At 46.1% G+C, this 25,942-nt stretch overlaps 7 protein-coding genes across 9 annotated transcripts; 5 read left to right on the top strand and 2 right to left on the bottom strand.

Annotated features, from left to right (window-relative positions):
* Positions 1-3,432: 3,432 nt before the first annotated feature.
* Positions 3,433-14,332, bottom strand: LOC130694586 (E3 ubiquitin-protein ligase Ufd4-like). Its single transcript, XM_057517665.2, is given in 12 exon segments — positions 3,433-3,953; positions 4,042-4,158; positions 4,161-5,296; positions 5,352-6,002; positions 6,004-6,070; positions 6,073-7,001; positions 7,073-8,868; positions 8,930-11,299; positions 11,365-12,390; positions 12,486-12,720; positions 12,783-13,002; positions 13,879-14,332. Coding segments are annotated over 11 exon segments (9,000 nt in total). The 5' UTR covers positions 12,935-13,002; positions 13,879-14,332.
* Positions 14,333-14,611: 279 nt separating this feature from the next.
* LOC130694577 (putative E3 ubiquitin-protein ligase UBR7) lies at positions 14,612-16,481 on the bottom strand. 3 transcript variants are annotated; one of them, XM_057517655.2, is made up of 7 exons: positions 16,404-16,474; positions 16,021-16,239; positions 15,822-15,964; positions 15,699-15,759; positions 15,483-15,632; positions 15,193-15,420; positions 14,612-15,132 (listed from the first exon to the last, which is right to left on the bottom strand). In XM_057517655.2, exons 2-7 carry the CDS (start codon positions 16,195-16,197, stop codon positions 14,797-14,799), a joined length of 1,095 nt encoding a protein of 364 aa, XP_057373638.1. In that variant the 5' UTR covers positions 16,198-16,239; positions 16,404-16,474; the 3' UTR covers positions 14,612-14,796. The 3 variants fall into 3 exon arrangements, with proteins under 3 accessions (XP_057373638.1, XP_059350648.1, XP_057373637.1); XM_059494665.1 differs by having other exon boundaries at positions 16,433-16,451; XM_057517654.2 differs by having other exon boundaries at positions 14,613-15,132; positions 16,362-16,481.
* A 375-nt stretch (positions 16,482-16,856) lies between these two features.
* On the top strand, positions 16,857-18,548 carry LOC130694576 (UPF0415 protein C7orf25 homolog). Its single transcript, XM_057517653.2, has 5 exons — positions 16,857-17,080; positions 17,150-17,266; positions 17,323-17,538; positions 17,596-18,249; positions 18,309-18,548. The coding sequence occupies exons 1-5, from the start codon at positions 16,925-16,927 to the stop codon at positions 18,411-18,413; spliced, it is 1,248 nt and encodes a 415-aa protein (XP_057373636.1). The 5' UTR covers positions 16,857-16,924; the 3' UTR covers positions 18,414-18,548.
* A 356-nt stretch (positions 18,549-18,904) lies between these two features.
* LOC130694582 (uncharacterized) lies at positions 18,905-19,920 on the top strand. Its single transcript, XM_057517661.2, has 4 exons — positions 18,905-19,186; positions 19,242-19,376; positions 19,434-19,680; positions 19,765-19,920. The coding sequence occupies exons 1-4, from the start codon at positions 19,007-19,009 to the stop codon at positions 19,857-19,859; spliced, it is 657 nt and encodes a 218-aa protein (XP_057373644.1). The 5' UTR covers positions 18,905-19,006; the 3' UTR covers positions 19,860-19,920.
* Positions 19,921-20,274: 354 nt separating this feature from the next.
* On the top strand, positions 20,275-21,253 carry LOC130694579 (uncharacterized). Its single transcript, XM_057517657.1, has 4 exons — positions 20,275-20,490; positions 20,554-20,691; positions 20,749-21,022; positions 21,096-21,253. Exons 1-4 carry the CDS (start codon positions 20,290-20,292, stop codon positions 21,191-21,193), a joined length of 711 nt encoding a protein of 236 aa, XP_057373640.1. The 5' UTR covers positions 20,275-20,289; the 3' UTR covers positions 21,194-21,253.
* Positions 21,254-23,269: 2,016 nt separating this feature from the next.
* Positions 23,270-24,297, top strand: LOC130694578 (uncharacterized). The gene is made up of 4 exons (XM_057517656.2): positions 23,270-23,545; positions 23,608-23,742; positions 23,800-24,076; positions 24,144-24,297. The coding sequence occupies exons 1-4, from the start codon at positions 23,330-23,332 to the stop codon at positions 24,239-24,241; spliced, it is 726 nt and encodes a 241-aa protein (XP_057373639.1). The 5' UTR covers positions 23,270-23,329; the 3' UTR covers positions 24,242-24,297.
* A 692-nt stretch (positions 24,298-24,989) lies between these two features.
* On the top strand, positions 24,990-25,940 carry LOC130694581 (uncharacterized). The gene is made up of 4 exons (XM_057517660.2): positions 24,990-25,195; positions 25,256-25,390; positions 25,444-25,687; positions 25,762-25,940. The coding sequence occupies exons 1-4, from the start codon at positions 25,007-25,009 to the stop codon at positions 25,854-25,856; spliced, it is 663 nt and encodes a 220-aa protein (XP_057373643.1). The 5' UTR covers positions 24,990-25,006; the 3' UTR covers positions 25,857-25,940.
* Positions 25,941-25,942: the final 2 nt, after the last annotated feature.

Raw genomic sequence — 25,942 nt, 5'->3', positions numbered from 1 at the left:
TATTTATTTCGAAAGACGTTGAGAAGCGAGAGGAGGATTAAAACTACTTCCCCTGCAACCGACATCTCTTGTGCGCGAGGGTTCATCAGGTCACCATAGACATTTTCCACTCGTTTTTTCATTCTTTTCTATTCCCTCCCCTCCTTTCCCGTGTTTGTTTGACTTTCATTAATTCACGTCCGAAGTGGTCGTGATTGAAATTCAAGCCACCGGTACGCCAATTTTATTTTTTGATTTGAATTAAGGCTAAAATTTTGGGGTGGACAGTGCGGCGATGACCTGAAGTGATACGGAGGACGAAGTTTGTCGCTGCGCTGCTTTTCGTGGCGCGACACTTCTTTGCGTTTAGATACACAGGCTAGCGGAGAACCGGTATTTCCTGATTCGCCCGATGGTTGACTCTGGCGGTCTGATAATGGAAAGACTTTTCTTTTAAAAAAAAGGGAAAAAAAAAGGGAGGGAGAGGCTTGAACTTGTCTGGTATGGAATGCATTAGGTCGATTCATGCTTCATCACGCCACAACGAGAGTGAGAATATAGTTATCCCTACTAGGGTCTGATTCGGCTTTTTCAAAAACTAGAACCCAAAGGAAATTACCATTGGTAAGAGAGAGACCAAGCTTCAAACGAATCGAAATTCCTGCTGTTGCTATGTAGATTTGGTAGATATATTTAGCGTTAGCCGTGTGCACTTTGTGCAAATCGAACCATCTCGCTGTCAAAATTTTCAACTGCCATTTTTTTTTTCCTTGTTCACATCGTCAGTTGCGTGGACCTCGCCTTTGCTCATCTTTTATTTTTGACGAAGATTTTTCCTTAGATAAGTTTCACGAGAGAAACGAAGGCAACCGGATAAGTCGTTCTCTCTCTTGTTCAACTTGAGCTGGAAATGAAATCATGGTTCGTAAGGTTTTAGGCTCGTCAAGTGGGAGCTGATTGTCTGTTTATGTTTAGACAGGGATTGATGAAAAAGGGCGAAAGAAGAAAGAAAAAATAAAAAAAATAAGTGAGTGAAGTAGATTTCCATGGAACGATTATGCCAGACATGGCCACTACGCAAGGCATTTCGTTTTCGTATGAGTTCGTCTGTGGTCATTAGAACGGAGGCTTTTTATCTCGAGAGTTTTCGGTGCAACCATTTCTGTGTTCCAGGACAGTGTAGATGAACCAACATCTCGCTCTTGTAAATATTAAATATTTATTAAAATGTCTGGTGTTCCTAACCTCTTCACATTTATAGTATTGCATTAATAACGCAACGTTGTATCTTTTTAACAGGTCCTGTTTCAAAATTGCATATTTGGATGTCGGCATTTGATCAGGTTCTGGAACATCGACTCCAAACGAACATCGGCAACTATTTGCGTATCTATGACATGGCATCACAGGTATTGATATTTCCTCACTAAAATTTGTGAAAATAAAATCAGAGCGTAGCTTTATCATCTTAAGGTTTCAGCTTAATGTTTTAATTTTTTTTTTGCATTATTCATACATTCACGATGAATATAAGGTTTCGAATAGTTGTTTTTATATGGAAAAAAGGGCACATCGTTCTATAAATAGAGCATGCATACATTTTGCGGTTATTTCTATGCTCCACGTGACTCTTCATTGAAGACTTAGAAAATACTATTTGCTATTCAATGTATGACCGCAGCTCTCGAGTTTTTGTAAAACGGTAATTGTTATGTAGCAATATAGTAGCTAAATAAGAATGAAATTATCTTTGATTTTAAAACCCTTCTTCTATGCAGGCATCGTGATGGCTGACAGCGGTACCAAAGAAGTACAACACGTTTAACATGTTAAAATCACACGCTTCCCCCTACACTATGGGTTATGACTTTTGCAAGCGACGTCGCTCTCTCCCTAAAGCTTTAAAAACATCTCCAAGAAAAAAAACAGAACATGGATGGTAAGAAAAATTTAAAAAAATAAGAGAGGGGAGGGAAAAGATTTGAATTTCGATCATGTAAGCTTTAATGAATAGTGTCGACGTTGCACTCAGTAATCTGAAGCTGGATGTTTCTACCGATAAATCCGACTCGGGCTATCGCTGCGACCTTGGTGGACCCTTTAACCCTGCCTCTCCTCTTTTTCTGCTGCACAGTCCAGCAACAGTTCGACAGAGCCGATTGAGCCGCTGCTGCTGGAGCCACTGATAAGTCTATATTCAAATTTCTTGCGAAGGGCGGTGGGGTGCAAGAGTGAGGGTCACGGACGCGAGCTCTTTTCTTTTTTTTTTTAATTTTATCGTTTCTTTCGGCCTCCGCGATTGGTGGCATCCGTTCATTTCTGAAGACTTGCAACTTCTTCTTTAGCAGCCCAACCATCAAAAGTCATTCCCTTGGCTGCCATCTGCGACTCGACAACGATTTTCTTCCTAATCTGCTTGAACAAATACTGGAGGGAGCACTCGTGTCAAACGCAATACGGTTTGTCCAGGAGGTAATGCTGCGCTATTTTTTGTTGTTGTTCAGTGTTTGAAGAAAGAAAGGAGAACTGTGTCCCATTTATGATCTTTTTTTATGATGTGCAAGCGAACTGTTTTTAACCCATTGGCTTGTGTGTGCGTTTATCGTCTGGCCCGACAGGGTGTCTCAGATCTGGTGCTTAGATTAGCAGCTACGTCCTTCTTAACAGATAGAAAAGTGATTTACTTTTTATTTATTTTATTGCTGTATGTTTTTGAAATTCTTTTTCAACTAGCTTAAAGCGTATTGGTAGGATCCGCTCCATTCGTTTGAAATGGGTGCTCTGTTTGCACGCAACGTTTTGAACGAATCATCTAACCCGAGTATCGGTTTCCATCTTACCGGGCAGCATTAGATTGGCTTTTTAACAAAGCACCGTGCGTTTCGAATACTGTCAGGTAAAGATGTCTCAGTTTAAAAATCCTACCATGGTCTCCAGCTACAGAATCTTTTCTACATTTAAATCGTTTTTTTGCTTTCTTTGTACGAAATAATTCTGTCACTTGCCATCGAACACAATGTTCCAGCTGAAGATACATCCTTCATTTCCTAGAATTATTGTCTTCTAAAATCTAACAATGGAATACGACGAAAAGAGTGGCCCATCTCTTTCGAAACTTATCTGGAATAATCTTCGTGGTACACTATCTGCTCCTATTGTACAATAGAAATGTGAAGCAATAACAAGGACGCAGCGGCATTTAATTCTTGTACACGAAAATAAAAATAAAGGAAAAGAAAACAAAACGATAAAGTTCGTGGAATCTTTCCGAATGGATTGGTGAAACTGTATTTGAGTTTTATTTCTTTTTCTCTCGCTCGAAACTTTGGTGTTTTTTTTTTTCACATCAGATTGGGGGGGGATAGAAAAAACGATTACAAGTATTAATAAACGTCGAAACTCCAACGGTAAACCAAAAACAAATCCCACCGTAAACAAAAATAACATAATTTTTCAGTTGAGGTGGAAACCTTTTTCTCGAGTGGCTGCCAGGAGCCGTTCACGCAAAATTTCCTCCGAGTCGTATTCGGGCAACTTGAGGTAATGGACACACGTGTTAACAGAGGGATAGCTGCCGTTGACACATCCGCTGCCGCTGACGCCGTCCACTTTTCGCACGACCGTCAGACGAGGGTAGAGGTTGGCCAATCCGCCGGGTGGCAGCGACGAGCAGCCCGTCGTGAACTGGAGGAACGCCTTGCGCTCTTCCGCGTTCATGCCCGTCAACACGTTGACGAAGCGCTGGAATCCGGGGCTGTCGCGAGTGTAGCCCAATTTCGGCTCCGTATAATTGAGGATGTCTTCGCGCGTCCAACTCGGGCTCTGATCGCCGCACAGGAGCAATCGCAACTCGGACGGGCTGAAACCGGCCAGACGCGACATGGGGAAGACACGGTCAAAGCCTTGGCGCAAGGCTTCCATTTGGCGACGGATGCCACGTTCCAGGCAAAATTCCGCCATCAGTTCCACATGGGCTTTACATTGTCCAGCGTCACCCGTTGCCATTCCATTAACACATCATTAAAATAAATCAATTAATAAATCAAAAAAAAAAAAAAAAACGATTAGGTACCTCGAAATCAGCACCGCCGGAACGCAGTTCGACATCGGTAAAGCCAAAGACTTTGGACGACGGGGCGAATTGGAAAGTCAATCCCAAATCTTCGAGACGGACTCCCCGCCTTGCCCTTGGGCCGCGCTTTGAATCTTTTGCGATTGCGGTGGGACAATGGTGGCCGGTTTCTGCGACATGTTGCTGTGAGTTTGGCCGGACACGCTCGACACGGTCGTCGTCGAATTGCTGTTCAACAGATTGGGCTGGGCCAGAGCCAAATTGTCCGCCTGACGGCATCGATCCTCGTGGCTGAGCGTCGGGTCCGTTAAAATCTGACGACGCCGCGTGGCCAAGGCTCGCAACTGGAGAAGGAACCGGCCTCGAGTCGGATCGACGATGGCCAGGTCTTCGTGCGAGAGGAAACCGGAGAACCAGGGGAGGGACGGATCACGTGGGCTGTTACTTCCGGTCAGCGTCTTGCCATTGCCGCCCAAAACGTCTCCATCCTGAGAGAAGACGGACGACGTCATCGGGTCTTCCACATCCTGCTGTTGTTGCTGTTGCTGCTGAGACGATGGGACTGGTGTAGGTGGAGGTGGAGGCTGTTGCGGCGGAGGGTGAGATCCAGCCCGGTAAGTTTTGGCGCGCTTGCTGTCGCTGTTGACAAAGACGGGCTGCTGAGCCGGGCAGGAGACATCGCCCTGGCACAGCAATTTGAGGAAGGGAGTCGAAAGAGGTAAATCGACAAGGCGGCCGTCCTGAAGTGCCTTGGCCAGGAAGACTCCTAAAAACCAATAGAGCTGCTCGGCGCGATCACAGATGGGCGAGTCTTGCGGCAGGGGAGCCGGAAACAGGCCAGACGGCCTAACCACGTAATAACCGGGCGGTTTGACACCCGAATCGGCCACGGATGCGGCCGTTTCGGCCGACGTCACGTCGTCGTCTTCATCGTCACAGATCCACAGAGCCAGGTCGCGCCGTTGGCTCTCGGCCGCCACCAGGGCGTAAAACTCCAGAGACGGACCGAGTCCGGTGCCTTCCTCGTCTTGGAATTCCACTTCGAGGATGGCCTTGCGATCGGCGTGGACCTTCATGACCTGCTGCGCCCAGTCGAGCAGTCGCTCGCCACGAGGAACCCGGACGCGTTCGTGTTTGAGTCGACCGACGCGGAATTCGTGTGGATCGTCACGTCGCGGAACGGCGCCCGTGTTTCGCTGCCTCTCGACGGCAGAGTCGCGTTGAGTCTGCAACCACACGATCGATCTGGACACGAAGATAATTTTAATTGAAAATCTAAATTAATTAAAAATGAAATTACCGGGAAGTTCCAAAGGCCGTAGCGTGAAAGTACATTTGACGCGTCTCGAACGGAACCAGAATGGGGCAAACAGTCAAAAGCTGCTCGCACCAGGCCGGCAGAGCGCCGGAAGAGACGACAAGAGGATCAGAGAGTTGTTGTGTCAACTTGTTCGTCACTTTCTTGCTGCTGAACTCTTCGAGCGGGATGAAAATGGTAGCGCTGTGATGAGACTGATGTTGCTGTTGTTCCACTTCCAGCTGCTCGCCTGGACCCGGAGGCCGGCTGCTCAGGATGTACAGCTGCCGGAGGAGGAGGAGGACGTCTCCGACGCTGCACGATCCCACCGTGTTGCTCGTTTGCGTGTTGACGTCGAAGTCGGGCAAGAAGAGCTCGTCGTCCATCAGCCGACGCTGTTGGCCCATGCTGTTGGCGTCGCTCAGTCCGGCCGATGGGCCAATAACGACCGCTCCGGCTTCGTCCTTCAGTTCTTTGTAGACGACAGTGTAGGTCGGTTCCCAGATGCGCCTCAACTTCTCTTGTCGGGTGCCCAGCGCCGATGACTGGATCAATTTTTGCACGGCCTTGAAGACGGTCCAATCGCCGTCCGTCAACTCGATTTCAACATCTGGGATGTTGGGCAAGCCCGGCCCGCGCAAGATGAGATGTAACAGGTTGAGGCACCAAGTCAGCATCGGCTTCCACATCGGATTGAAGCGGCTGTTGTTGCTGCTGACCAGGGCCATGATCGAGGAGGAAGAAGAGGAGGAAGAAGAAAAAATGGCCTCGGCTCCTTGAGCTCCTTCAGTGGCGGCACCTGGCGGAGGAATTTCTAAATCAGACGTTTGGTGGACATTGGTGCGGCCCGGTCGCGGATCGAAGGCCGGAATCAAAGCGGAAAATTGCCGTTTCAGGACGAACTCGTCATCCCAACTGCGCCGTTTGGTGTTGCCCGTCACGTGTCGTGTGGCGCCATCTCCCGAGCCTCCGACGAGACTACCCACTCCACCACCCCCGCCGTCTTCTTCCGTCACTTCTTCAAAGTCTTCATCGTCCTCGTTCTCGTCATCGTCTTCGTTGTCGTCCTCGTCGGGTTCCGGCAATTCGTCGTCGTCTTCCAGTTCGGCCAGCAACGTTCCAGCTCGGCAACTTTCCAAAAAGTCTTCCAAACTCACTTGCTCAGAGTCGCTCGATCCGGTCAGGCTCATCGACAGAGCTTGGCTCAGTCCGTGACTTCCGCCCGTCTGTTGATGCCCCTGGCCGGCTCCAGCGTGTCCGTGGTGTAAATTGGTGGACGAAGCGCCGGCCATGGAAACAGCGTGAGATGCCACCGAGGACAGGCTGCTCAACGTGTTGCTCAAACTCGGGTAACTCTGGGCCGTGCTGAGCAGTCCGCCCGGGAAATTGGACGAAAGGGCCAGCCGGACGAGGCTGGAAACGGAATTGGGTCCACGCGGGAAGAGCAGCGACGATGCCGCGTTGGACGAAGGGGAAGAAGAAGAAGACGAGACATTAACGGCATTGGTTCCACTCGCACCAGCGGCCATGGGTCCAGCTCCGCTGCCGTGCGATCCGCCGGATCGATTGGCGTTTGACGATTCGACGGGCGAACCCGACGCGCTTCCTCCTGTAGCTCCACTTCCACTGTTTGCATTTCCCGCTTGGTGGCGTCTGTCAATCAAAAATGGTTATTAATTAAATTAAAACAAATTCTTTTTTGAATGTTTAAAAGCTATTTTTACCTTCGGGCTACATTGGCAAAGCTTTCGAGGAAAGCGGCCGGAGTGGGTCCTCCACCCACTTCACGTTCAGGTTCTGATGACGTCGTTAAATTGGGGACGCTGACGCTCATCGAACCTGAAGTGCGAACGCCTGATGCTGGACCGGAAGTCACTTTGACCGATTGAGGAGGAGAAGGAGGTGATGAGACATCGTCTTGTTCATCTTCGCCTTGCTGTTGCTGTTGCTGTCCGGCTACTTCGACGCGAGATAGGGCGGACGTAGCGGCCGCCATCGTTTCAGCTTCGGCTTGGAGTTGACTGGCCTGACGTTCCAGACTGCGAAGCAGATCGAACGCGTTGATTTCCAGCATTTCTTCTGTCACGTCCGTCATCAGCGAATCGTCAACGACCATCCCATCGAGGGCAGCAGCAGCTGCTGCGGCGGCCGCTGCGGCCGGCGAACCGACGCCACTAGCCGAATTGGCCGAAGCCAATAAATGATGATCCGCTAATTGTGTTCCAGTCGATTGGCCGGCCAAATAGGTATTCTTAGCGTTCCGGTGGCTGTCTGATACTTGAGACTCGCCCGTCCCGACTTCCGTCGATGATCCGGCAGGGTCCATCAGACTGAGGGCTCCTACGAGCGCAGCGACGGCCGTCGAAGTGGCTTCATCGTCGTCGGTGCTTTGCGTTCCAGTGCTGTCGCCTCGCACGCGTTCGAAAGAGACCAATCCGGCCTCGGCGCTGGCCAAACTCAAGACGCTATCGGCCACTGCGGATGCGGCCGCTGCGGAAGTCAACAGATTATCGACCGACGTGGCCTGTTCGGTGGACGCTACAGAGGATTTGACGGCTCCCGTCGCTTCGGGCAAACTAGGCGTCGAGCTGGACTTGCGACTGCCGGCCAAAACGCTTCCGGCTCCGGTGGAAATAGGCGTCGAAGACTTGACAGAAGCCGACGACGGTTTGTCTAAATTCATCGTCTTGAGGGTGGAGGAAGAAGATGAAGGAGTTTTGCTGGACGTGGCCGGTGTCTGTTGTTGGGCCGCTTCCGGATCGTAGGAAGGAGCCAATCTCAAATCGTATTTGCCTTCGGCGCCCATGCGATACGAATTGGATCCGCCGTGATCCCACGTGACGTCAATCCAGCCGTTGTGCAACTCGCCCGTCACTGTTCCTTCCGCTTGCTGGGCCAAACCTGCGGCCGTGGCTGCCGTCGTGGTCGATCCGTCTTGATCGCGCCATTTCCAGTCGAGTCCGCGGACGACTCGAGCGCCCGGCACTAGATGGCGCAGCATCTGATGACGTACCATGCGCCGTTGCCTCCTCAAATTGGCCTCGGCCTCGCGGGCCGCCCGTCCCAAATCTTGACATACGCCCGTCACCGTTCCGTACAATTCCAGGCCACTGATGCTGAGATAGTGCGTCTGTCCCGACGCGTTTTTGCCCATCTGCTGAATGCGGATGTGCCTCCATCCCTGCGTTTCGCCACCAGGTGGCTCTAGCGGCCACGTGGCAGTTGAGCCGGGCTCGTTCAGCGAGCAATCGTCGACGTGAGTGAACAGCGTCGTCCACGACAGTCCGTCTTTCGACACCTGGAACAGCCAGTGACGCAAGGCCGATTTGCCATAGCCGCGGGCGTGCCGCAACGTGTAGGCCGTGGGTAGTAGGTGAAGGCCGAGATCCAGCGCAAACCACGACCGTTTGTCATCGTTCGTGTGGCAATTGAGGGCCGCGCTGTCCCGCGATAAAATGTCTTCCAAATGGCCGTAAGGCAAATTCCGTCCTTCCGAACACGTCACGACGACGAGGCCCACCTGTATCCAAAAATCAAATGAAATTAATGCTCAAAACTCCCAACAGATGTCGTTAAATTACCTGAGCTGGATTGACCCAATCAGGGACGGTTTTGCCGTTGGTGCCCAGCCAATAGATGACGCCGCCTTCGTCGAAATCGCGCGTGTGCCGAAAAATCAACGGAGAGGCGGCCGGTCCGGCTGATGTTGTCGATGTGGCCGCTTGAATTTTACGCACAAACGCCAACGAAGAACGTTCGTAATCGTACCACTGCTTGGCCACCATCTTGAGCAGGTATTTCTCTAATTGACAGACGGTAGTGAGAGGCTCCGTCTTTAAAGCCCGTCCCGTCCGGTCCGTCAATCCCGTTTCGCCGGGGCTTCGTTCCAGACGGAAACGCAGACGTCTGGTCAGCGTCTGCAGGCCGTTGGTCGATCCTCCAGCTGCGTCGTACAAATAGACGGGCAATTTCTCGATCGATTCCATAACGGACACTAACTTGCGAACGAGACAAGTAGCCGGCCCTTTCGGTCCATTTTGATACAAATAATCAGCTGACTGGAAACATTCGCGGAAAATGGCCACACGTTGGCGCAGCAATCGATTTCCACGTCGAGTGCCCTGCAGATAATCATCCAGTCCAGCGGGCGAAAGGAGCCGATGAAGAGCCTGAACGAGGCCGCTGGACTGCAATTCAAAGGCCGAGAGGCTCGTGTCCTCTCCTTCCAAAAGCGAACGGAAATCGTTGAGGGCCGAACGGAGTAGATCACGCCAAGCTCCGGCTCCGCTTCCTTGCGATCCGTGCTGCTGTTCGCGGTTGTTCTCCTGGGCCGCGCATCCGCGTTCAATGTGCACGACGATGGCGGCCAGACGGGCCACGACTCCCCTCGGCTGGGCTTGAGCCGCTTGGAAATAGCGCTGATAAATCTCGTGAGCTTGGGCCCGCACTTTTTGCTTGGTGGCCTCCACTTGCGACGAACGGAACCGCCCGCCGCTGACCAGCCCCGTTCGTCCGGCACCTGAACCGGAGGCGCTGCGTCTGCCGCCCGTGCCCAGGTAATGAACGGGCGCCCATCCGGCGGCTAATTCGGGACCGAGGGCCGTTTCGGCCGTAAAAGTGTGCTTAGTGCCGCGGTTGGATTCAAACAAGAAGCCGGGCAAATCTTCGCGTAATATGGTCGCCTGTTGTTGGCCGTCTGAATTCTGAATGACCAGCTCTCCGTCTTTGCTGGAGGATAACGACCAATTGCCCACGGTGAGACGTAGGCCGTCCGAGCACTTCCCACCGGCCGGGAAAATGGCCTGACTGATCGTTCCAGGTTTGATTTGAGTGCGAACGCGTTGCAGTTTGTCCAGGAACTCGCCGCGATTCTCCGAACTGTCCGACCCGCCTTCGGGGCTTCCGGACGAGTACATGGTGGCCAATTTGCCGTCCAAGATGAAGCGGAACCAGCCGTTAGAGCCGTTGGACAGTTCCAAAGCCGCAGCGTCGCTCCAGATGTAGAGGCAATCGCGACCGCGAGCGATGCACCAGTCCCTCCAGTGGTAAGGCCGGCCGGCCATCAACTCCTTAACCACGTCCACCGCCACTTGAGCGGTCGTTTCCACTTGCGGTTTCTGGACCGCAGGGTCAGCCAGTTCGGCCTGAGCTTTGCCTTCCGCACCGGTCGTTATAGTTACTCCTTCTTCTACTTCAGGCCGTTCCGCTTCCGGCTCTTGTCCGGCGGCGTTGTCGCTGTTCGTTTCCTGGCCGTCGTCCACACCGCCACTATTGGCCAACATCTGGACTTTGCTAAAGATTCCCAGACGGGCAAAGTGATCGAGGAACGTCTCTGGGGATTTGTTCATCAGATCGTGGATGATGTGCATGCAGACTAAATGTCCATCTTCGTCCTCTTCGTTGTCCAGAACGGCGGCTACCACCTCGACCAGCGTCGAAATGAAGACGTTTGACTCGTGCGAGCACAGCGAGTGCAGCAGGGCCGGCTGCGTGTAATGAACCATCTTCTTGATGATGGTCAGGCTGGCCTTGCGCACGCTGGCGATCATGCTGCTTTGAAACGTATGGCAAAAGACGGGCAATAGACGCCGAAGATACACGGGCGCCATGTCCGGATCGCCCTTTGGCTCCGTCGTCGCTCCGTCCGATAAAATGGACGAATCTTCCGAGACGCAAGTGGATCCTGGAGTCAAAGCGTCTCCTCGTCGTTGCTGTCCGGTGAATTGGCCGGACGCATCGGCCATGGATGACGGATTAGGTGGAGTTGAAGACGTAGGCGTAATCATCCATTCGCCGGGAGATTGCAAAATGGCGGCCACTTCACGGTGGCCTTCGTCGTTACGCTCTCGGGCTTTATCCAGCGGCGTTTTCCCGTCTTCGTCGCGCAAGTCCGGATTGGCTCCGTAACGCAAGAGCACTTTGGCGATAGCTGGTCGGCCGAAACAAGCCGCCTTTAAATTAATAAATGAATAAGTCGGTAAGGGTTTTTAAATGTATACAATCAAAATTAAATTACGTAATGAAGGGAAGAGGAGCGCTGGCCCTTGTTGACGTCGGCACAACGTTCGCAAAGGAATTCCACCATTTCTTGAGTGCCGAAAGCGGACGCCCAATTGAGCAGCGTCTGGCCCACGTCGTCCATGAAATTGACTTCGATTCCGCCGGAATCGATGGCGTCGATTAACGCGTCCGTGTCTTTGCTGCGGATGCAATCGATCAGCTGCCGATGTGTCCGTTCTCCAGCGCTGTCCAATCGGCGCAACATGGAACCGGTCGTACCGCTGCTTCCGCCTCGGATGGTAGATCCGGGTGTAGTGGGCGCTGTGGAGCTGTTGGTGGGGTTGGCCAGTCCACCTCCTCCACTACGTGGCAGAGCCTTGCGTCCTTCAAAGAGGAGAACGAGAAGCAAATCCACGAGCCTCATCGTGTCGAGGATGCAACGCTCTTCGCCGTTCACTGCCCGTTCAATAGCGTCCGGCAATTCCGAACGGAGCAGATCGTGCGTGATGCCGGGCGAACCGCGGCACAACGTCGATAATAAACTGATGACTGTCGATATGGACGAACTGCACGTGGCCGATTTATTCGTTCCAGCCGTTTCGACTGTATTCGAAGATGTGGCGGATGCAGTGGCCGATCCTCCGGCTGCAGGGGATGTTGTTGTTTGTTGTGAGGATGGAGTTCCAGCTGCGTTTGACAGGCGGAAAAGGAGAGCCGAAACGAGTCCGTGCTCGGCCAACGGGCCCGGATCGATGCCACGTCGAGTGAAACGGTCGGCCAAAGAGGCGAAGCAACGGAGGGCGCCGTCGGAGACGTGCCCGTCTTCGTGTTGCAACAAGGTGGACAGGGCATCGACGCAAGCGGCCAGTCCGGCATCGTGTGGCTCAACTTTGGAGCAGAGTCGCGAAACGACGACCATGGCCGAATGAAGGGTATCTTTGTGAACAAGAGTTCCAGCATCTCGGATGAAAGACAAAACACATTGCAACCCTCCGGCTTCAAAAACGGCTCCAGCTTCACGAGTGCAAATCAATTCCATGACCTTCAAGTATCGGGATGGAACAAGACATGAAAAGAACATTAAAAAGGGACTTATTGGAACCATCGATTTTTCTCATAGTCGATCTGAATAATCACCTTGACGCATTGCTCAGCCAGATCGCGGGAGGTGCGTTGCTGGAGGTCGGCGGTGCCCAGCCGGCCGCATAGGGCCTTGACAGCTCCATCAACGGCGACGACGCGTCGAGTGCACTCGGCCGAGACATCCAGGTAATAAGTGATGGCACGGGCCGTCACTTCCAGCACCGAATCGGGCGCTGTCTTGTCCAGTAGGATACGGCACAAGGCCGGCAGAAACGTCCGGGGTGGACAGCTGTCGTTAATGGATGAGATCGTTAAATCAGTAAAAAAAAATTTAAAATGTCCATCTGTTACCTCTCGAAACATCGGTCGACATTGTCGGACATGAGGAGGAGCATGCAAAGCTGTTCCAGGGCCACGAGCTGCATGTCCCGTTCGGCCAGCTCTTCCTGCCCGAGCCCCATCGTCAGCCATTCGAGCAGCGTCTCGGGATCGACGTCCGCCATCTCGTTTACTCAAATGTCTCCTCCTTTTTGGGGGTTTCTTCCGTTGTTATTCTTCGGGCCCCGAAAACCTGTTCCAATCGCAAAAGAAGAAGAACATGAGTACAATTGAGGTCATTTAACTGTCTTTTCTCTGTTCCAATTCCCTCTTATTTCGCCTTATGGCGCACAAGCAATGGAATCTTCACTACAAAATTAATAACAATAATAATAAACACACGGGCTGTTCCGGCCTCATTGGCGCCGTTTTACTACTACCCCCTTCACTGCTATTGAAATGTTTGTTTTTGTGTTAAATACGAACAAGTCTTTATTGCATCGATAGCTGTTGACGAATCGACGTTACGCAATCCCAAAGACTTACAAACTATTGACAAGCTTCAACGACGTCGTCTTAGTTCCTTTCTACATTTTGACAACGTATTGGAATGCGGCCGGGCAAGACTCCAACCAACGCCATTTTGATGTGCTATTAATAAATCCGCGATCTTCTCTCCCTGACCCAAACCTCAACTTCATCTAGACCCCATTTTTAACCCTTTACTTTCAACCATTTTTTTCTATTTGACTCACTGCCAGTACTAGCTTCTCTCTGTGTGTTTGTTGCAAGTATCGACGTAGCAACGACACGCGACACACGGCATGTTTGCATACCCCATTCTTTATTGATCATCCCTACATTTGTCAGGTCATGCCTTCGAACTTTGAAAAACAATTCAGGTCATTTTGCCATCCATCTAGCCCCGATATTTGACCACATAATGTGAATAATAAATCACTTTCTGTTTTCCTAGCAATTCATGGGCTGCTGCTTTCCTCAATGAATAGTGACCTGATCTTCGGGGGAAATGAGAATGTTGTTATGATAACCTGAATTGGCTGATGATTAAAAAATGAGAAAGTATGATGAAACAAAGGAAGAAGATGAACAAAGTAGCCATTCTTACCCTGTGATCAAGATGTTTTTCAGGTTCCTTTGAGATAGTGAGACAAGTGGTTGTCCAAATGAAGGGGAAAAAAGTGGGCCAACCCCCCCACAAAGAGAAACAAAACCACACGAGGTCTTTCATACAATTGGATCGAGTTCAGAAATATCTTTTTCCCTTAATACTGTGCAGTGGCCTTGGGAAACCCACACACACACACACACATACACACACACACACACGAGAAGACTAAGAGACGAGAGAAAAAGCTTTAAGGTCAATTGATACACTCCATTTCAACTATTTAACTTCACCTTTACTCCACGTACAACTTCACTAAAACTTCACGTCCAAAGGTTTTTTTATTCTGACACACAATAACTTCGATGTCTCCTGGTTCTCTGATAACTGGATGGTGCCGTAGTGCATTCAGCAGTCCACACAGAAACGACGGGCCAACCAGCTGTGTGTGACGAAATTAGTTCAACCTTATTCCGCTAGAGCTAGGTACCGTAATGTTTGCTGTGCTCATTTTTACATGCGTCGCAGCAACAGCCATTATTAGATTTATTACACCGTTCACGACCAATATTAGCGTTTTTCATGTACTCTTTCTTTTTGAATCAGGAGAATTTCTCCTTTAATTCAGAAAACGTATGACACTGAGCTGACGGGAATAAAAGAATTGATGAAATTCTCGTGTGAATAAACACAAAAATCTAAATGTCTTTTCAATTTAGTACTTCTCGTTTATCAGAATATGAAAAAAAACTTACATGTTCGCAATCGTCGGTTTTCCCCCCCAACTTTATGGATTAATCAACTTGTTTTTATATCGGCGTCCAAATTAAAGAAAAAATACTACAAAGGTTGAATCACAGTCAATCCAGATAAATGATATAGATGGAGGATCTGGGGCATCGGTTGAAAGGGTGATTACTAGCGACAAAAGTGTGGCATTCCAGTTGATTCGCCATCAAGACGACGTCGTTTACGCTCCTTCAAACGACCAAAAAATTCCGTAATGTCTTCTTCTCGAACGACTCTTTTGTTATCGGCAAACGTTTTCAGGTAATCTTTCAATTCAGCCGCGAAACTTTGGTACTCTGTGATAGCTTCGACTTGTTGGATGCGATCCAATGAGGAAAGAGCTTCCATAAGTCGCTCGTTATTAGACGGTCGGTTGACACACGCCATCTTGCCTTTTTGTTCGTAATGCTCTACTGTGTCCTGATCATCCGTAAGATATTGGATCTTTTTATCTGCGTATAATGCCTGAATTACAAATAAAAAAACCATCAATACCAGAAAAAAATGTAACATTTCATGACTTACCAAACACTTCTCACATCTGCACAGCCTATTCCGCCATCCTTCCGGCCAAAACGTTGCATTTTTCAGCTGGTCTTTCTCAATAGCTTCTAGTTTGCTTAGCCTGCAAACCAACGTTTGGTCCGATTCTGCTGGTAATAGATAGGCATTGAGGAAAGGGTATTTCTCCATGCACTGGCCACATATCATCTCGGAATAATCTTGATCCGGAGGCGGACTACTACCCAAATGCTGTGAAAAAATTTAGTTAATTACATCGATTATAAATTTTTGTTATTGAGGGAAAAAAGAACCTTGTTGTGGTGCCAATCTTCACACATGATACATTGAACCATTTCATCAGGATTTGTGTCATCGGGATCAGGATATGGTTTTTGGCAAGTGCAGTATTTCCCCAAAAAATTTTGATTGTAACTGTTGTTCTCATTCAATTCTGACTTTTCCTATAATATGATTTTTAAAATGTCAGATTACAAGTAAGAGAAAAAAGGAAATTTAAATAGTTTTACTGTTGCCAAAGTGCATTTATTGGAGGGAAATTTTGAATTTCCACAGTCACAACAAAAGTTCCTGAAACACAGAAATTGTAAAAGATTTCTTTTTCATTTGATATAGCAGAGATGTATCCATACCTTTTTGTATACAATTCAATAAGTTCATGCCCATCATGACAGTGGTAACTGCAAGCTAAGCAAACACCAGCCAGTTGAGTCAGATTTCCTGAACGCTGCCTGCAAGTTACACAAGCATAGAGAGCTTGGCGGTTGACATATCCCTTAAAAATTTTCCTGTTAGTAAAGATAATACTATTTTTCACTTTGAAAAAATTACTAGACGATAAGTGCAGTTTGCATCATCAGATCCACCCAAAACAGCATTTGCATCCTCTTCGAGTTGGGCTTCCTCTTCTAGAATTTCTTCAAGTGTGACACCATTATCTTCTTCGTCATCTACAAGTTTACCAGCCTCACAACTAGTGGCTGGCTCTTTATTGTCAGGGCAAGCCATTTGACAAGAACGATGAACGAGATGCTCGTCGGTTACACAATCCTAGGATAGAGGAACATCACGAACAAGTTAAACAAAGGGCTTTGGTGAGTGGGTAAAAAAGTGATCAAGACAACCACGTAAAAAGATATTCAGGTTAAATGGAGATGAAAAAAGGCACGTACTTTTCAAATATTTTGAATATAAGGAAGTATGTCGGAATTTACAAGATTCGCAAAGAGTACAATGAAATCACTTATATCTGTAGTGAGAAGTAATGTGAAAGCTGCCTGATCAATGTCAGGGCGGGAAAATGAATTGTTCGAAATGGTGTTTATTTTAACCGCTAGGTGGTGGATTTTGCCAATAACATTGAAACCTTGGCTCTGCTGGCGCGCCAATAGCGTCTGGCATTTAATTGTTCGTACGTAACCCTAAGGCGTTGCCATTATAACAGTTACTTTTTTGTTTGTTTTTACTGTCATTCACGCAAATATAATGCTTCTTATATTTCCTAAGTTCTTTTAAATTTGTGGTTTCTTGATTATTCACTCACTCATTACTTGCACAAAATATCAACAAAAGAATTCAGTAGCAGTTGACGCTAGATGGTGGAAGTGAATGTTTTGATTAGCAGACGAACTATGACCGCGAATTCAATGCTGACGAAGGCGATTTGCAAAAAATTCTAGTAACTTTAGTTTTATCCGTCTCTTCGGGTTAACTATCATCACTCGGTATATTTAAAATGGCATCTGATATTGAAGACTTGAAGAACCATGTACTGTGTAAAGTTCAAGAAGGCGAAAATCTTTTGCAACAAGTGCACTGTCATTTTGCCAACGTGGAAGGCAGTAAAAAACTTGAAAGACGCATTCGTTCTGAAATAAAGTTCTTACAAAGAGTAAATTAGGCTCAGGAAGTTTTAATTGTTATGCATTTCTCAATGATTAATATATCATTTTTCCTGCAGCTACTGGATGTCAAAATGGAAGTAAAGAAGGAGCACATGTTATCTAGCAATTTAGGTTCATTGGCTGCTGTTGTGGACATTCTTCATAAATGTGAAAGCCCAGCAGCTATCTTTAAAGTAATATAAATTTGCCTATTTTTGGGGGTTTTGTAACCATAACCATTGACCTATAGCCTTTCAGTTTAAAAAATGGCTCCAGTAACCGCATTGAGGTGGATGTTGTGTCTGAAGGAGGAAAAGTTTGGCACAAAGCGATAGCTCGAAAAGCAGAGGCACTGGAAGACATATCGAAAGGAAGAACGTCATGCGGCCAGAAATCTGTGATTGATCAAGCCTCAGCATACATCAAGTGTGCAAGACTACATCCTCACCTATTTAATCCTCCTCAGGTAAACTGTCCAAATTATGCCCAATATGGTAACTCTCAAAATAGTTCAATCAAACAGGTTGTCTTCCATTTCTTCAACAGCATCAGCTCATCAATTGTTGCGAAATTGAAGAAACGTGGAGTAGAGGTTGAAGGAGAAATCAGACCCATAATGGAAAATTCATTTTCCAAAAGCGACACTAGCAGCAGTGATAGTGATGATGACAGTGAGGGGTACGAGGAATACAGCGAAATGTATAGGGGATTATCCACTTCACCTGATACCAACCTGGATAATCTCAAGCAAAGTGACAAGCTTTTCCTTGACATCACATGCATGGTGGCGTACGTTTCTTCAATGACCAACGGTGGAGCCAATTATATTTTCCCTAGAGCGATCTATAACCAGCAGGCCGAGTGGGAGCGTTCATCTCCCGCCAAGCCCAAGCTAGATGCTCTGTTTGAAGATAAACAGCTAGTCACTTGCCGCGAAGCCCTTACCGATTTCCAAACGCTGGTAGAACGAATGGGTGGAACTGGAGAGAAACAGCGCATGAGGGAACTGATTGCCCGTTTGGATATTGTCGAAGATACTCCGTGTGGAAGAGTTGGTCAGTTGCAGCTAACGAGTAACGTCAAAACAAGAAGCAGATTGATTTTTTGCACTGCCGATAAATTGGGCATCGTCGTTGTTACAGCCAACACAGGTTTCGTTCGATCAGCAGCTAGCCAGGTAATTTGATCTATTTCTAATTGTTTTTCGGCGTAAACGTTTTATTTGTGATTCTTCAGGGGATCGAAATAGCTCATTTTGTGCACGAGCCAAGAGTTTTAACGGAGCAACAGGAGCCGTTTTCAATTCCTCTAAAGACTTCCGATCATGCGTCTAATGTGTGAGGACGGCCTTATCGTTTTTGACACATTCTCGTCCTCTTCAAGTGTGTCGTCATATTCCAAAGTATCAGACAAATTTCCCCCGCCATTTTTAAGGTGATGTTTCACATGTACTTAAATACATGATAACAAATTGAATGCTTTGTAGTTTTACGTGTTAAATCAACAGGAGTTAGGTCAACAGTTTTCGTTTGCAAAAGCAAAATTCCAGAGATTAGCAGGTTGAGCCGAGAAAGCTTCTCGACGTCGTGGTGTGACGAGGTAAGCTCGATGTTGACAGGGAAAGTCCAATGTAATGAGCTACGGCTATCGAAGATTTATAGCGGACATTTTAATGTTTTTGCTTGATAGGTTGGTGATAAATAAAAATTGGGGACAATCCGCTGATTGTGTATGTCGTAGATACATGGAGTCTGCGTTACGTAATTCATCCTCTTGTATAAAGAGAGTTGAATTTTGTGATGACACTGTTGTCACAGAGTAATTAGCTTCACCAGCAGCAACTGCGTTTCACTTTTTCTGTACCCAATCAATTCTACATTAACATCCACCTCGGCTGGATTTAACTAAAGAAAGAAAAGAATTTAGGAGGAAAGATGAAGAGTTATTCAAGAGTACGGATTTTATCGGTTTGGGTGGTGCTTGTGGGGGGTCTTCACAATGTTTCAGGTCACGGAAGAATGTTAGATCCTCCATCCAGGTCCTCCATGTGGCGATTAGGTTTCCAAACGCCCAGGAATTACGACGATAACGGCCTTAATTGCGGTGGGAGATCGGTAATGAATCACTTTCGATTGAGCCCTACCATCCTCATTGCATTCTCGTTTATAGGTCCAGCACAACAGCATTAATAAGGGCCGTTGTGGTGAATGTGGAGACGAATGGAGTCTGCCCCGGCCGAGATCAAACGACGAAGGTGGCCTTTATGGAACTGGCACGATCGGCCAAACTTACAAAACAGGCTCGGTAAATTATTGCCCTTTTAAAAAGCAAATCATTTAAAAATAATGAAACGTGTTACAGTACGTCCGGGTGTCGGTGGAATTAACGTCCAGTCATTTGGGTTATTTCGAATTTCGACTTTGCCCGAAACGGTCAGCTGCGGAATTAGTGACGCAAGAATGTCTCGACAATTATTTACTTCGTTTATCCGACGGATCAACTCGTTATCAGGTGCCGGATTACACGGCCACTTGGCACGATATGATCGTTAAGTTACCCGATGGGTTAACGTGCGATCATTGCGTCATGCAATGGTATTACACGACCGGTAAGCGATATTCTAATTCACTTTACAATGATTCGAATTTTAATTCTCGTTGTTTTCATCCTGAAATGGCTAATATAAATACAGGCAATAGTCCGGGCCTTTGTGGAGATGGAACAAATTCAGTGGATTGCTATCAAGAGTCATTTGTTAATTGCGCTGATGTGGCCGTTATCGCATAACTGTCACCTGTAATTCAATTTCATTACTTGAACTCGTTCCAATAAATCAGTCATTTCGGTTCGTAATTGTTTGTGTCAAATGATTGCAACACCTAATCATACAACGAGATAAAAAGTACCTGTTGAGAAATTGTGACTGTCCCTTATCCCTCCTTGCATTAAATTTCATCGTGTCACGAAATGGCTTGATTGACGAAACCGTAAAACAAATTGGCATTTAAATGATAACAGTCGATTAGACTAGCAACGATGAGTGTGGACAACAGTGATGACCTACAGAAAATTATCTTGAAATTGAACAACAAAATGTTGGACTTATCGATTGTCATTTGTTATCATTTAAACCATCAACAGCAGTCAGTGTTATAAATTAAGCCGCATCTAGCACATTCTAAAATTCTCTGCATCAGTTGTACACAATTATTTCGAAATGTTTAGGGACATTGTTGGCGTTGATTGGCGAGCAAGTAAACAACACGTTAGCGTCTTGTTAATCATTTGTAGCTGCATCATCATAGCGAATGGACATGGCATTCTCTACGATCCACCCGGACGATCCTCCATGTGGCGGTTCGGTTTTAATGTACCCATGAACGAGAACGACACGGGCCTTAATTGCGGTGGTAGAGAGGTGCGTTTTTACCTGGACAATGAGTGTATTTTTGTAATGAAGGTATTTGATTAACGATCGTAGGCTCAGCACTTTGACGAAGTTAATCAGGGTCGTTGTGGTGAATGCGGTGATGAATATAAACTAAGCCGGCCTAGACCCCATGACGAGGGAGGCCTTTATGGTACGGGCATTATCGGACAGACTTATGTCGAAGCATCGGTAATATTTTATAAAAGTTTTGGCTTTCGATCTTGGTTCAATTGTTTTTATTTTCAGATAGTTCGACTAACAGTTCAAATAACAGCCAATCATTTGGGCTATTTCGTGTTCCGATTGTGTCCGAAACAATCAGCTGATGAACTAGTGACGCAGGAATGCCTGGACAGATATCCACTTGAACTTGTCGAATTGCCTGGACAAGGTGATGGGATCGTAGTCGAAGGCACTAAATTTCAAATCGGCAGTTCAACTGGCCTCTATTTCCCGAGTGTCCGGCTACCAGAAGGCGTCACTTGCCAAAACTGCGTCCTGCAGTGGTACTACAGCACAGGTGACACTTGCAATTCAATGCCATTCTTTTAATTTCGTTTCAACAAGAATGAAACCTGTCTGTTTTAATGCAGGAAATAGCCCGGGACTGTGTCCAGGTGGTGGCAATGGATATTGTTACCAGGAAACATTCGTCAATTGCGCGGATGTGGCAATTCTACCAAAGTTTTAGTTTTTGAGAATGTCGAGAGGCAACATTAACCAAGATATAATTATATAGGGTTTTGATTTTGGTGATAGAGGAATTCGATCAAATATTTGATTTATTAATTGATTGTCTGGCAATACACGTTTTGAATGCGATATGAAGTAGAGGAGGGTGGGCGCAATTGGAACACGCGGCAATTGAAACAAAAATTCTACCACTTAAAGTACGTAAGAGATTTGGTTTAAAAAATTTGAACTAACGGGAATTAGGGTTCTACATTTTTAGAAAAAATTGGAGGCTTTAGAATTTAAAAGTTTTCGAATTATCCCAGAAAATTGTTTTTTGGCTGTCCATTTGTTGTTTTTTTGCAGACAATTTTTTCGTTTTCACACTGAAAACGATGGAGAAAATCATTAAAAAAGGTCTCCAATCATTCGTCATTCATTAAGCTATAAGTTGATCACATTAATTTTTTTCTAGCTTAACTTTATCACCTATAAAAATTAAAACTCCGAGAAGACCCATGGTCGGAGCAATTGGAACACCTTGTTCCAATTGCGACCCTTCCGTATGCGCGTCTCCTTTACTGTAGTCTGGCAACGGTGTTCCCTACGCAGCGTATTAGCAGAGCTCTTTTTTCAATTATTGTTTATTTTGTGTTTTATTTCGTCTGCTGGGTGGCTGGCATTTATCGTCTGCCACAATGTTTTGTGCTTTTATTTACAACGTTGACGAAAGAAATTAAATTTTAAAAATTAAATTAAGGACATTAACAACAATTATGATGTAAGGCCGGACATGCAATATTCGATTATAAAAATTTGATCTCCATACTATTAACCGTTCTTTGGATTACTAACGGTGTTCAGAACCTAATTCAGAAAACTACTAAAATTAATTAAATAATATTTATTTACTATAGAAACTTATAAAACATCTTAAAAAATAAAGATTAAAATTCTCTATATTACTGTAAAAAATTCATCAAAATACGTATCCCAGATTCTGAGATATCGTCATTTTAGTTTTTTCGTAAAACCGGGAGCTCTCTTATGGGAAAACCCACGTTTCAACTGCCCAGACGCCCTGTTTCAATTGCCGAGTAGAATTGGCAATTGAAACAACTTGGGGTACCTCCGGTTTTTTACTCATAGCACACATTAAACTTTGCCGAACCCACCCAAAAAAAATACGGTTATGTAGCTGACATAACTGGCTACAAATCTATATATTTTTTACTTTACTTGGACGATTTTTGTAATCGTACGGAACAAAAATAAGTTTTGTGTTCCAACCACGCCCACCCTCCCCTACTTTGTTGTTTTCTTCTCCGCTGTTTGATGGCTTAAAGTATTATACAATATACCAACCATTGGTTTAGTGGTGGCTATTTAAATAATAAGATGAAATTCCCCTTTTCCCCGGTTTATTGCCTGATTAACTATAATGTTTGTTCTTCTGCGGTCACCTTATCCGGCCAAAAGCAGTGCGGGACACAAAGGGATTGTTTCAAACGACAGATTGGGCACGCGAAGCCGATCATTGAATTCTTTCATCATGGTCTATGACAATGAAAAGATGGGAATACCATCATTCCTACTTTCCTTCCGTGCCAATGGAATTGTTTTCTTATCTCTGTTGTTGATTTCATTTCCCTTTTGCTTTCGTAACGTAGTTACGTTGCTTTTCAATGACGTTTTGATATGGCAACATCACTTCGTCACCTTCACCTCATTTATACATTAAAAGGCATTAAACTCAAGTGAATAATGCTCAGCTTATTATTTCTTCTTGTTCCATGAATGTGTTGGTAATTTATCGAAATGGTTGTTCTTCATTGAATCCAAAAACGTAAATAACTAAACAAAAATTGCTGGGCGTAACGTGCAATGGAACAAGTGGACGTGCTTTATTAAAATGACCGTCAGATAATGAAAACAAACAGAGGGACGCAATCGGTCCAGCGTGATACACATTATCCCATCACGTTTTTTATGATCTTTTTACTCTGCGACTTTTGACTATCTTCGCTGTGGCCTTATAAAAGAGCTTGGTCAAACTCGAACCAATTGTTATACAAACGATTCGCTTTCAAACTCACCATACCCAATAGGCCGCAATTCATTTCATTTTTTCATTTGAAAGAAAAAATCTATCAACATGGTTGTTTGTATTACGTCATCGAACAAACTGGTTGTTGCCTTCTCATCTGTTCTCCTCTTTGTGGTCATCTTCAGCAGCAACATCGTGAACGTAGATAGTCACGGCTACATGTACGATCCTCCTGGTCGTTCGTCCATGTGGAGGGTCGGTTTCAGTGTCCCTGAAGATTCTAAAAATTACAATGACATGGAGCTCAACTGTGGTGGTAGAGAGGTTAGTAGGCCCACCATTTAACACGTAACATATCGAATGAACTTCACTGACTTGTTGTTCAGGCTCAGCACAACAGCATCAATCAGGGACGATGTGGGGAATGCGGAGATGAATGGAGGCTGGAACGGCCGAGATCAAACGATGAGGGGGGCATCTACCACACGGGCATCATTGGACAAACCTACACCGAAGGATCGGTAATGTACATTTAGTTGGTCACATAGTGCAGCCAAAACTAAGGATCCGTTGCACAGGTTGTACGCATTACGGTCAACATTACGGCCAACCATTGGGGAGATTTCGTGTTCCGATTATGTCCGAAACAATCAGCTGATGAACTAGTGACGCAGGAATGCCTGGACAGATATCCACTTGAACTTGTTGAATTGCCTGGACAAGGGGACGCGATCATAGTCGATGGAGGCACTAAATTTCAAATTGGCAGTTCAACTGGTCTTTATTTCCCGAGTGTCCGGCTACCAGTGGGCGTTACTTGTCAACATTGCGTTCTCCAGTGGTACTGGACAGTAGGTAAATATCACATCATCAAAAGTAATTCCTCACAGATCCCGTTTTTAATTTTATTCCATTTTTTTAGCCAATAGTGAAGGCTTATGTCCTAACGGAGGCAGTGGCTACTGTTATCAGGAATCGTTCGTTAATTGTGCGGATGTGTCCATTCTTCCAGCCATATAATCAGAATCTATACTTGCATGTCAAATAAAATATTATCTATTCACCTTGATTTTATTTTTACTTCGTTATGAAACGGAATTTGAATCAATACATTTTATTTAAACGAATTCCACTTGATATGTCGCAGAATACCAAGTGAGATATCCCAAGGTGTTGTCCAATTACGTCCAGAAAAAGAGGGGCGTTTATCGCAAAAATCATTTTCTTACCACTCCCGTCCATTTATAATGTCGCAACGTTGTCAACAGCATAAAGAAAAACAGAGCTCGATAAATATCCATTAGAGTTTCAGACAAACAAGTGTCTTGTATGTTTTTTGCATTAAGGGCCTGTAAACACATGGGCATCAGTGATATCACGTCTTTATCCGCACTGATTGACAAGAAACATTTGAAACGAGGGATTCTTCAATTATCTTGTTGGTCAAGTTAGGACCATTACGTGCCATTATCCGCATTTTATTTCGATCGTGTTCAACCGGCACGCACGGATTGTTGACAACGTACGTCATCCTTGTGATGTCATGGCAAAAGGCCGCTTCCGATTGTCATAGAGGACGTCTAAACGAATCGTAACCTTTCCGTTTTAGCGATGACAGTCGATAAGAAGCAAAGCTATCAGCACGCGCCTATTGCCATCAAGTACAACACATAACTTATACAGTATATATAAAGGACATGCACATAATGTGAGGACTATTCGCTTGAACCAAGTAGGTAAACTTTGATTTTTAAGCTATTTTTCTTTAACGTTTAATCCTCGAGAATGAAACCAACGACATTGTTGATGAATTGCGGTCTGGTCATCGCCCTAATTGCTTCTGCCCGGTTGTTCCAATCAGCTGATGGGCATGGCATGATGCTGGATCCGCCAAGTCGTTCGTCCATGTGGCGTTACGGTTTCAACGTTCCACCCAATTACAACGAAAACGGGCTCAATTGTGGCGGTTATGGTGTACGTCCTTTTCAGTATTTCTACGTAACTGTTGTTTTGATGAATGATTGAAATGTTTAGGTTCAATTCAACAGCATCAACCAGGGCCGTTGTGGTGAATGTGGTGACGAATGGAGTCTGCCCCGACCGAGAGACAACGACGAAGGTGGAATTTATGGAACTGGGATCGTTGGACAAACTTACGCGCACGCATCGGTACATCATTTTAATATAATTGAAATGCATTTCGATTGATTGTTGCGTTTCAGTGGATACGATTGACTGTCGAATTGACATCGAACCATTTGGGTTACTTTGAATTCCGTTTGTGCCCTAAACGATCGGCTACAGAGTTGACCACTCAACAATGTTTCGATGACCATCTATTGACACTCATCGATGGTTCGACTCAGTTCTACATCTCATCTGCCAACGGACTCTATTTCCCTGTTGTTCAACTTCCTGCGGATGTTTCGTGCGATTATTGCGTCCTCCAATGGCGTTACACAGCAGGTATTGAGTCAAACTTGTTTTGGTCAATCAAAAGAGTCCTTATTAATTTAAATGTTGTCCCTTTAAAATTTCAGGCAACAATTGGGGCGTTTGTAAAAACGGAACGTCCGGAATGGGATGTGGTTCGCAGGAGACGTTCGTCAATTGCGCCGATATCGCCATCATTTAGCTGAACGGAACCTTGGCCATCTTATTAGTCTTTGATGCTATCCAGTTTTAGTTTGGAAAATATAGAATAAAAATGCATGAATCATA

This window comes from Daphnia carinata, chromosome 3 (genome assembly GCF_022539665.2).
Source record: "Daphnia carinata strain CSIRO-1 chromosome 3, CSIRO_AGI_Dcar_HiC_V3, whole genome shotgun sequence".
Taxonomy (NCBI): Eukaryota; Metazoa; Arthropoda; class Branchiopoda; order Diplostraca; family Daphniidae; genus Daphnia; species Daphnia carinata.
This window is presented reverse-complemented; position numbering and strand designations above follow the sequence as displayed.